This window comes from Mustela nivalis, assembly GCF_964662115.1.
Source record: "Mustela nivalis genome assembly, chromosome: 13".
NCBI lineage: Eukaryota > Metazoa > Chordata > Mammalia > Carnivora > Mustelidae > Mustela > Mustela nivalis.
In genome coordinates this window covers 5,041,655-5,053,542 of record NC_139032.1, presented here as the reverse complement: position 1 = coordinate 5,053,542, position 11,888 = coordinate 5,041,655, and the positions used below count along the sequence as shown (strand labels likewise).

The 11,888-nt window shown below is 40.5% G+C and overlaps 1 protein-coding gene across 1 annotated transcript in view; it reads right to left on the bottom strand.

Moving 5' to 3' along the window:
* Nucleotides 1–280: 280 nt before the first annotated feature.
* Nucleotides 281–11,888, bottom strand: part of LOC309847251 (uncharacterized protein) — a gene marked incomplete at its 5' end in the record, with an annotated part of 29,473 nt that continues 17,865 nt past the window's right edge. Inside the window, 2 exons of the mRNA XM_082697195.1 lie at nucleotides 281–576; nucleotides 9,915–10,042. Of these exons, the coding sequence (XP_082553321.1) occupies nucleotides 9,946–10,042 (97 nt within the window). The 3' untranslated portion in view covers nucleotides 281–576; nucleotides 9,915–9,945. The remainder of the gene's footprint in view (nucleotides 577–9,914; nucleotides 10,043–11,888) is intronic.

The following is an 11,888-nucleotide window of genomic DNA, read 5'->3' as shown; positions in this document are numbered from 1 at the left end:
AGATCATGACCTGAGCTGAAGGCAGACACTTACCTGAGCCACTCAGGAACCCCAAAAGCTTTTTATCTTGAAGTCTCAATAGTTCATTTTTGCTTTTGTTTCCCTTGCCTCCAGAGACATATCTAGCAAGAAGTTGCTGCCCCTGAGGTCCAAGAGACCAAAATTCCCTTCCAGGATTTTGACAGATTCCTGTCTCACATTTAGGTCTTTCATCTATTTTGAGTCTATTTTTGTGTGTGGTATAAGAAAATGTTCCAGTTTCATTCTTCTGCATTTTCTGTCTAGTTTCCCAACACCATGTGTTGAAGAGACTTTTTTCCATTGGATATCCTTTTCTTTTCTGTCGAAGATTAGTTGACCATAGAGTTGAGGTCCATTTCTGAGTTCTCTATTCTGTTCCATTATCTGTGTGTCTGCTTTTGTGCCAGTACCATGCTGTCTTGATGATGATAGTTTTGTAATACAGCTTGAAGTCTGGAATTATGACTCCATCTTTGGTTTTCTTTTTCAACTTTCCTTTGACTATTTGAGGTCTTGTCTAGTTTCAAACATATTTTAGGATTGTTTGTTCCAGTTCTGTGAAAAAAGTTGATATATGGGCGCCTGAGAGGCTCAGTGGGTTAAGCGACTGCCTTCGGCTCAGGTCATGATCCCAGGGTCCTGGGATCGAGTTCCGCATCGGGCTCTCTGCTCAGCAGGGAACCTGCTTCCTCCTCTCTCTCTGCCTGCCTCTCTGCCTACTTGTGATCTCTGTCAAATAAATAAATAAATTCTTTAAAAAAAAGTTGATATATATTTTTTTATTTGACACAGAGAGAGATACAGTGAGAGAGGGAACACAGCAGTGGGAGTAGGAGAGGAAGAAGCAGGCTTCCCACTGAGCAGAGAGCCCGATGCAGGGCTCGACCCCAGGACCCCGGTATCATGACCTGAGCTGCAGGCAACTGCTTAATGACTGAGCCACCCAGGCATCCCAAGTTGATGATATTTTGATAGGGACTGCATTGAATGTGTAGATTGCTTTGGGTAGAATAGACATATTAACAATATTTGTTCCTCTAATACATGAGCATGGAAAGTTTTTCCATTTCTTTGGGTCTTCCTCAATTTCTTTCAGAAGTGTCCTATAGTTTCCCGAGTACAGAACCTTTACCACTTCGGTTAGGTTTATTCCTAGGGATCTTATGGTTTTGGGTGCAATTGTAAATGGGATCAATTCCCTGATTTCTCTTTCTTCTGCCTCATTGTTAGTGTACAGAACTGCAACTGATTTCTGTGCATTGATTTTGTATCCTGTGACTTTGCTGAATTCCTCTATCAGTTCTAGCAATTTTGGGGTGGTGTCTTGGGTTTTCTACACAGAGTATCATGTTGTCTGTGAAGAGTGAAAGTTTGACTTTGTCTTGGCCAATGTGAATGCATTTTATTTCCTTCTGTTGTATAATTGCTGAGGTTGGGACCTCTAGTACTATGTTGAACAAAAGAAGTGAGAATGGACATCCTTGTCGTGTTCCTAACCTTAGGGGAAAAGTTCTCAGTTTTCTTCCATTGAGAATGATGTTCACTGTGGGCTTTTTGTACAGGGCTTTTATGATACTGAGGTATGTTCACTCTGTCCTTACATGGTGAAGAGTTTTAATCAAGAAAGGATGCTGTGCTTTGTCAAATGCTTTTTCTGCATCTATTGAGAGGATCATATGGTTCTTGTCCTTTCTTTTATTAATGTATTCTATCACATTGATTGATTTGTGGATGTTGAACCAACCTGGAAGCCCAGGAATAAATCCCACACTTGGTCGTGGTGAATAATCCTTTCAATGTACTGTTGGGTCTTGTTAGTTAGCATCTTACTGAGGTTTTGTTTTTTTGTTTTTTTGTTTTTGTTTTTTAAGATTTTATTGATTTATTCTATCTGTGATGTCCCTCTGGCCCAGTATGGCATTCAAAGCCCCTATTTCCTTGTTGATCTTCTGCTTAGATGTTGATCATTGCTATGAGTGTGTATTAAAGTCCCCACTTATTGTATTATTATCAATGAGTTTAATTTTGTTATTAATTGGTTTCTATATTTGGCTACTCCCAAGTTAGGGACATAAATATTTACAAATGTTAAATTTTAATTTTAATTAATAATAATTAATTTTAATTTTATTTATTTTTTATTTTATTATGATACAGTGTCCTTTTTCATTTAACATAGTCCTTGGTTTAAAATTCAGTTTGTCAGGCGCCTGGGTGGCTCAGTGGGTTAAGCCTCTGCCTTCCGCTCAGGTCATGATCTCAGGGTCCTGGGATTGAGTCTCATGTCGGGCTCTCTGCTCAGCAGGGAGTTTGCTTCCCCCTCTCTCTCTGCCTGCCTCTCTGCCTACTTGTGATCTCCCTCTGTCTGTCAAATAAATAAATAAAATCTTTTAAAAATAAAAATAAAATAAAATCCAGTTTGTCTGATATAAGAATGTCTACTCCAACTTTCTTTTGAAGTCCACTGGCATCCTTTTTTTTTTTAAGATTTTATTTATTTATTTGACAGACAGAGATCACAAGTAGGCAGAGAGGCAGGCAGAGAGAGAGAGGAAGGGAAGCAGGCTCCCCGCTGAGCAGAGAGCCCAACGCAGGACTCGATCCCAGGACCCCGAGATCATGACCTGAGTCAAAGGCAGAGGCTTACCCCACTGAGCCGCCCAGGCACCCCCACTGGCATCCTTTCAATCTGGAGGAGTCTCTGGGTCTAAAATGAGTCTCCTGAAAGCAGCATTTTGATGGGTCTTGTTTTTTCTATCCAATCTGATACCCTGTGTCTTTTGATTGGAGCATTTAGCCCATTCACATTCAGAATAATTACTGAAAGATATGACTTTAGTGCCATTGTGTTATCTGTGAAGTCGCTGTTCCTGTAGATTGTCTGTTCCTTTCTGTTGTTACTTTTGGGCTCTCTCTCTGCTCAAAGGACCCCCTTTAATATTTCTTGCAGGGCTGGTTTGTGTTCCCAAATTCCTTTAGTTTATATTTGTCGGGAACTCTATCTCTCCTTCTATTCTGTTGATCTATTTCATTGATGTTGAAGGGGGTTTCTCTGTGCCTCCTGGACTTGAATGCTTATATCCTTCCCCAGATTAGGAACATTCTCAGCTATAATATGTTCAAATAAACCTTCTGCCCCTCTCTCCCACTCTTCATCATCTGGGAACCCTAACATCCACTTGTTATTTTGTTTTATGGGATTGCTGGGTTCTCTAAGTTTCCCTTTGTGATCCAGTAATTGTCTTTTCCTCTCTTCTCAGCTTCATTATTTTCCATCATTTTATCTTCTGGAGGACTGACTCACTCTTCTGCCTCATTCATCCTCATTTTTATAGCCTCCATTTGGCTATAAAATAGAATCTCACTAAGAGCATTTTAAATTTCATTTAAATTTCATTCTGACTAGATTTTAGCTCTTTTATTTCTATAGTAAGGGATTCTCTAGTGTCTTCTATGCTTTTCTTTTCAAGCCCAGATAGTACCTTTATAATTGTTGTTTTAAATTCTAGTTCAGACATCTTACTTATATCCATATTAAGTCCCTGGCAATGAGTACTACCTTCTGCTCTTTCTTTTGGGGTCAATTTCCCCATCTTGTCATTTTATTAAAAACAAAAACAAAAAAACCCAGAAGAAAGAAGGAGAAAAAACAACAATAACCAGGATGACAACAGAGAAAAAACAAATCAAGAGAAAAGAAAAATAAAACACAACGGGGGGGGGGGGGAGCGCAAAAAAAACAAAACAGAACAGAAAATTAGACCCTGGGTATGTTTTGGTCTGCTTTTTAAAAGAAATTAGATCCCAAAATAAGAAAGAAAAACATATATTGAGGTGCCTGGGTGGCTCAGTGGGTTAAGCCTCTGCCTTTGGCTCAGGTCATGATCTCAGGGTCCTGGGATCGAGTCCCGCATCGGGCTCTCTGCTCGGCAGGGAGCTTGCTTCCTCCTCTCTTTCTGCCTACTTGTGATCTCTGTCAAATAAATAAATAAAATCTTAAAAAAAAAAAAAAGAAGAAAGAAAGAAAAACATATATATGTGTGTCTATATATAAATATACACACTCACACACATAAAATGAAACAAAGTAAAATACAATGAAAGAAAACAAAACTTTAAAAATACATGTTATACACACACACAAACACAAATTAAATTTAAAAAATAAAAACTGAAAAAAATAAGAAAATAACTGAAAATAATACTGAAATACTAAAGAATTAAAAAACAACGAACACTGTATAACTGTTTTCCCCAAGATCTGAAGAAGCTTTGTAGCCCTCTATGATCTGTAAACTTGGCGCAAGCCGGTTGTTAAACACTGATTTTCAAATGCCCTTGGCCACGCACTCCCTTGCCACGGCTCAGGTCTCAGTGTAAGCAGCTCTAGATTCCACTAGGTGGTGCTGTTTCGCTCCCTTAAGGCCTTCAGCACCAATGGCGGATGAATGTGCGGGTGCCCCACTCTTTAGCCTGGGAGCTGAAAGTTAGGGCCCTTCACTCCTCAGTGAGCCCTTACAGAAAAGCATTCACTCTTGTCTCCCTGGTTTTTGGCCAAACTGTATGTTCACCTGGCCTGTGACTGTTTTTATCTCAGGTAGGCAACTGAGTTTCAAAATCCAAATTTTATGAACTCCTACGGCCAGACCAACGCTGTTCCTCCCACTGGGAGAGAGGAGAGTCTCACTGTGCTTCTGCCTTGGCAGGGCCCCTGTCAGGAGAGCAACTGCATGACCCTGAAGTGGTTCACAGTTTATGGCAATGCAGAGCCAAAAGCCAGCACTTAGACTCACTGTTTTCAGCTGACTTCCCCGTTCTGAAGCCTGGGAATACCGCTGCACTCAGACACCACCACTCCCATTCTTCTTGCGACCTTGGGGATCCTGAGACCATGCTGCCTGAGATGCTGCCCTGCTTTGCCACCTGAGCACCTTTAAACCAGGCATATCCCCCACTATAGCAGACTTGTAGAAGTTCTGATTTGGGGCTTCATTGTTGATAATAATTTGTGGTAGCCTCCTTAGGCCAGCTCAATCAAATATTAATTTTGCATTAGCTTACTTTTGATACTAAAACTCATTTCTAAAAATATTATTTCAATAATCAGCTTGGTTAAGCTGATTTTTATTTATTTCATGTTTGCTTGCTTGTTTGTTTAGACAGCATGCAAGCAGTGGGGGAGGGGAGAGACAGAGAACCTTAAGCAGGCTCCACGCCCAGGACAGAGTCCAACATAAGGCTGGATCTCATGACCCTGAAATCATGACCTGAGCTGAAATCAAGAGCTGGATGCCTGACTGGCTGAGCATTCAATGACAATGTATTTTTTTAAGGTTCTTTTTTCATAAACCTTTTACAACCTTCTTTTTTTTTTTTCCCCATCCCCCCATTCAGATCATATCTCACATTTCTCCTCTTTAAATAAACAGGCTCACTTTAGGACAAAATTACTTTTTCTTCCCTTCCAACAAAAAATGCATTTTCATTCCTCATACCTTCTTTTAACAGAAAGCATACATCCTACTTTTCTTACATATGGAGACGTGTCCCTTACTATTTCTAGTATCTTTAACCTATGAAAATTAATCCTAATCAACCTCATTAAAATGGAGTCAGGAGGTTTCTGCAAGGGTGCACCGGCCCAGCTACAACCCATACAGGAAGAAGAGGAGTTGACCTTACAACTCAGGTAGATATTACTCTACAACTCCAGCTAGAGGAAGAGAAACTTTTCTCATCCACCCTCCGTCCCCTGGCAACAGTCCGGCCCATGAGACACCAGCACACCTGCAACTCCCAGTTTACTGCAATGGACTTTCAGTTCACAGCAGCCTTCCTAACTTACCCATTTTCTCCCTAAAAAAGTGGACCTCACCTTTGTTCCCTGGACTTGCCTATGGTTTTGCCACAGTTTGTTTGTCCCAGATTTCAATTCTCTTTTATTCCTGAATAAACCTATCTTTTGCTAGCAAAATAACTGGAAGTTTTACTTTAAAGGTTAACAAACCATATATGTTAAGTAGAATTTTTAACCCTTAAAAACCTTAATTTCTAGTGAAAACTAGGTAGTAGGCATTGGGAACTCTTACACGGGACTTCTTTTTTTTTTAAGATTTTATTCATTTGAGAGAGAGAGATCACAAGTAGGCAGAGAGGCAGGCAGTGAGAGAGTGCCCCTCCCACTTAGCAGAGAGCCTGATGCGGGGCTCGATCTCAGGACGCTGAGATCATGACCCAAGCCAAAGGCAGAGGCTTAACCCACTGAGCCACCCAGGTGCCCCAATTCACTGGTCTTCTTGATACTGACAAAGTTATGAATACATTTCATAATTTCTATAAACATGTGCTTCTTCATAGCACAATCTTCCAAGAGAGCATCAAAAAGTTTTACTAAAAGACCCAAATTTATCTTTAGTTTATCCATAATAGGGAGCCCCAAAGTAGATAAACCTAGCTTATGTAGTTAAGATTTCATAATTTTATCCTATTTGGAAATGATCTAGGCATTCAATGAATTTCTTTTAACTCATCACTTAACAGAATTTTAAGGTTTCAGGTTACCAAAAAGACTGGGGGGAATTATTTAAAATTTTTTACCTACAAACATTTTATTGTACCTTATTTATATCTATTCAACATGTTCTTAATGATTATTTTTAGACTCCCCACAAAAACTGCATGAGCTATCTGACAAAGTCAGCCACTGTCCCAAACTAGTTTTTAGTTGTTGCTGAAAATTTTGTAACCTACACAACATGCACTTACTTGGCTTACACTAATTTTTAGGATTACTAAATTTATATAGGTGCTTAATTTTCCGCATTGGGCTCGATCCCAGGACCCTGGGATCATGACCTGAGCTGAAGGCAGAGGCTTTAACCCACTGAGCCACCCAGGCGCCCCTTGAATTAGTTTTAATACCAAAATATTTTTCATCAGGGAAATACAAATGAAAATCATAGTTGAGATACCACCTCCCACCCATCAGAGTGGCTAAAATGCACAATAAAAGGAACAACAGGTGTTGGCGAGGATGTGGAGAAAGGGGAACCCTCTTGCACTGTTGGTAGGAACGTAAACTGATGCAGCTACCCTGGAGAACAGCATGGAGGTTCCTCAAAAAGTTGAAAATAGAGCTACCCTATGACCCAGCAATCGCAGTACTGGGTATTTACCCAAAGGATACAAAAATACAGATTCAAAGAAGCACATGCACCCTGATGTTTACAGCAGCATTACGAATAATAGCCAAACTATGGAGAGAGCTCAAATGTCCACTGACTGATGAATGGAGAAAGAAGACATAGTGTGTCCTGGATTAGAGAGCTCATACATCATATACATACATAGCACAGTGGAATTCTATTCATCCATCAAAAAGAAGGAAACCTTGCCATTTGCAACAACGTGGCTGGAACCAGAATGTATTACGCTAAGTGAAATAAGTCAGTCAGAGAAAGAAAAATACTGTATGATTTCACTCATATGTGGAATTTAAGAAACAAAACAGATGAACATATCGGGGGGGGGGGACAAACCAAAAAGACTCTTAGAGAACAAAGTCAGGGCTGATGGAGGGAGATGGATTGGGCTAGAGAGTGATGGGTATTAAGGACCTGTTATGATGAGCACTGGGTGTTGTATGCAACTGAAGAATCACTGAATTCTACTCTTGAAACCAATATTGTACTGTATGTTAACTCACTAGAATTTAAATAAAAATTTGGGGAAAAAAAAACCTAAAATATTTCCCCAGATCATATGAACCCAAAATTCATGTGGCTTTAGTTTCTTTTTTATTTTTGAGAATTTTTAGGATTACTAAATTTATATAGGTGCTTAATTTTCTCTAATCCAATTAAGCAGAGCTCTTTTACACATAAATTTTGGCAATACCATTTGCAGGTAGAAAAATCCCTTATCTGCAACATAAAAACTTACACCTGCATACAGACAAACACAGAGATGCTAAAGCTTCTGTTTTAATACAATACGAAACTCAAATGGTTTAAAAATATCAGTTGGAATAAATTAAGTTTACTTGCTCAGATGGCTTAAAGTCTTTTAGTATTTGGGGAGTATTTTAGACTTGTATCTGTCCCTGGAAATAACCTTAAGAAGGCTAAAGCTTAGAGGTTGCGAAGGAGAGCCATTTTTGCAAATTGTATTTTTAAAAAGGCCTTATTCCTTCTCTCAGACAACTGTGGGCTGTGTTTACACGTAAAAAACATGGTAAGATTTAGAACTTCAAGCCATGGAGAAAGAATGTAAATTTTTTGTTCTAAGTGTTTCAAGGTAATTGCTCTTTAAGATTGTTCTTCCTTCTCTTAAGTATAGGACAATGTTGTTCCAGTATCTCATTTATTGTAAGGCCTACAAGCAGTTTGAGAGGATGGGCAAGGTTTAAGGATTGGTAAATACAGGCAGGTTTGACTTACTTCTGGGTTTCCATTTCTGGTTTTTTAGGGGTTGGCAAGACAAAAACAGTTGTTTCTAATTCCCCCAAAGTACTGGATAGCACAGCAGTCTGAATATCAAGGGACTGACCTGTCTCTAAATTAACTGCTTCTTGCACATGCATAGCTAACCTGTATGCTTTGGGCATAGAGATTCCCAGAGTGTTCTCTGTAAATCTTGTCGGGAAAAGCAAGTTAAACGAGACACATGGGGACCAGACTTTGTGAGGGGGGCTTTACATTGGATATGGACAATAATTTTGGGCTTAATTCTCATTTCTGTTGCTTCCTCTTGTCAAGGGAGTCCTTAAGGCTAACCGTTACATTAATAAGACCATTGAAAACTCTCTACAAAGAAGTTGTTTTCTCTCAAATTTGAAGGATTCATCATCTGGCCATTGACAAGTTGGCTCCTATTAACCAATAGTGGCTGAAACTAATGAGGATTTTAACAAAAAGACTCGGAGGTAACTTCGGGGCTTAGACCATGAATACAAGGGGTGTCCCTGGAGAGGGCATCCATGATACAGCCCCTAAAATCCCGAAGTTTACTCCTAAAAATAGTTTACGAAAGCAAAGATCTCCATTATTCAGGTGGTAAGGATAGTGTGTTGAAAACGGTGTCCGCATTCTACCATGAATGTGTGATGCCTCCAGTCACAGGCCCACTCATCTGCAACACAGCAAGTGCTACTCGATGGGACAAAGAAAACTTAAGTTTGGGAGCTACGGAAGGCTAAGCTGAATTTGGGTTGGGGAAATAAATTAGTGAAAGCGATGAGGTTTGTTCATATAGCCTACTCAGCTCCAGTACTAACAAGCAACAAAGTTTGAAATGACCAAGCCTCCTTATGGACTGGGACCTCCATGACAACCTCCTCTGAGAGCTGGCATGGCCGAAGAGTGCTGCTTGTGACTGCGTGTTTTGCAACTCTGGTCCATGTAGTCCATCTGATAAACCACCAAAGCGCACCCCGGTAATTGCACTGTCCAGATGACAGAGACCAGAGAGAATATTCTCACAAGTCACAAAACCATGTTCTTAGGACATAGGACAAGACGCAAGGAACACCTCATCTAGTTTCCACACAGAGGACTGACTATGAAGCTTGTGTAAACAGACTACAGTGAGAACTGTGAACTCGCCAGTCTGTGAGGCTTGCCTGAACAGAAGGTTTACAGGTCATATGCATACCTTCCCCCTCCCCACTTATGGTCATTCCTTCCTATGACAAATACATAAAAGACAGTGACCATCTCTGGGAGGAAATGGGTGAGTCAAAAAGCAATCAACGAGATTTACCAAGTCATGAAGCTCAAGGAGCTCATTCCACACATTTTTCTCCTACTTGTCTAAATTTAGAAAGTAATGAGAAAGGTTTCTCACCACTCTTGCTTCCATTAGACCTGCAGGCTGAGTTCTGAGAGGCTTCTTACCTGCTGCCAGCTGCCAATCAGATGTCCTAGGTCACTCAGTGTCCAGCCAGTTAAAGTTTATCCTGCTGACTATGCCACCACTTGGGGAGGACATTTTCCATTTACTCTTCAAGGTTCTTCTAGCTAGTCTAGGAATCAAATTGACATGAGAAAAATTAACAAGGGGGGAAAGACCCAAACTTTAAATACATGCACATGGAAGCCCAATATTTTTTTAAGATTATTTATTTATTTATTTGACAGACAGAGATCACAAGTAGGCAGAGAGACAGGCAGAGAGAAAGAGGAGGAAGCAGGCTCCCCGTTAAGGAGAGAGCCTGATGCGGGACTCAATCCCAGGACCCTGAGATCGTGACCTGAGCCGAAGGCAGAGGCTTAACCCACTGAGCCACCGAGGCATCCATGGAAGCCCAATATTAAAGATGGGATCCAAAGAAATGGCCAAGGCAGGCAGCATTTATACTCTTTATTTTTTTTTGAAAGATTTATTTATTTGTTTTAAAGAGGGAGAAAGAGAGATCTCAAGCCAGAGAGGCAGAGGGAGAGGGAGAGAGAATCTGAAGCAGACTCCACACTGAGTGTGGAGCCCAACACAGGGCTTGATCTCACAACCTGAGCCGAAACCAAGAGCTGGGTGTTTAACTAACTGCACCACCTAGATGCCCCCATACTCTTTAGACAAACAATAAACCTGTGAGGACTTATGTTTGGGAACTTCAATTAATAAGAAAATCTAAACTGAATTTGGGCTGGGGTAATAAGTTAGTAAAAGTAACCAGGTTTGTTCATACAGCCTCATCAGCTCGGCATGCCCTATCTCTGGAGGTCAAAGTATCTGTCTCCTTCCCGGTACAGGGAGGGTACCCTCCACCTGAGACTGATTTCCTGCTTTCTGGAGACGGTATTCTTGCACTGGCCGTTTCTTAAATTTAATTCAAAGTAATCAATATGCTAATGTCTTTCCTAGGTTAACTCAAAGATACTATATCAGTCCAGTGAGAGCCCACAACCTTCTAACAGAAAACATCCAGGCCTTTCCCAAAAATACTACACACATACACAAACCAGGATTTCCTCTACTGATGACATCCACTGAAATAAAGGCCACCATATTATAGTAAAGTTTCTAGACATAATTTTGTCCTCTGAAGGCAGAAAAATACCAGATTCAGTCATAAGCAAGAAAGATTGTATACTACCTCCTACTACAAAGCAGCAGCTCAGAAACTGATAGGACTGAAAGGAAACAGCACAAACCACACATGGGGATAATACTAAAAACACATTTATGAAAGAGGAGGAAGAATAGGGAACTACACGGACAGAGACTCAAGAGGCAGCCTTTATTTACTTGGAAAATGCTGTTGGAATTTGTAATACATTGGCACTAGCTAATGAGGACTCTGAGAATATACTAGAGTGCACACACTCACAAGGGCCTGGAACCCCAAGTTTTACCCAACTGGGTTTTGGACTAGGAAGAACAGACACCAATTAATGGAAAGACTCACAGTGGCACTCATGGAGTCCCTACAAATTGCAGAGCCACTAACAGAAAATAAACCAATGATGCTTCAACTCTAAAAGTCTGTGCTGCAGTGGGTAAAGCAGACCTTTGACAGACAGAGGGGAACTACTCTTGACCATCAGCTTACGTGGAAATGGTACACATGTGAGTGGAACATAGGGATGGGAGGTTGACCCTCTGTATTAATGAAGGAAATCTCAGCAATGCCAGTATTCCTGAAAGGTGAGACCATCCAAGCCTGAGCACATGGGCAATGGGAAGCACCATGGTCCACAGAACTCAATATTGCATGGATTCCAGATGGACCAACCTCCACGACACCATCCAGAATAGTTGCCAGGTTATTGCCTTGAAAACTAATCATAACCAGAATCAGCACAATACACTGAAGAGCCATGAAATTATCAACTGAAGACTCTGTTAAGAAAAATCAGAATGAAGTTTAG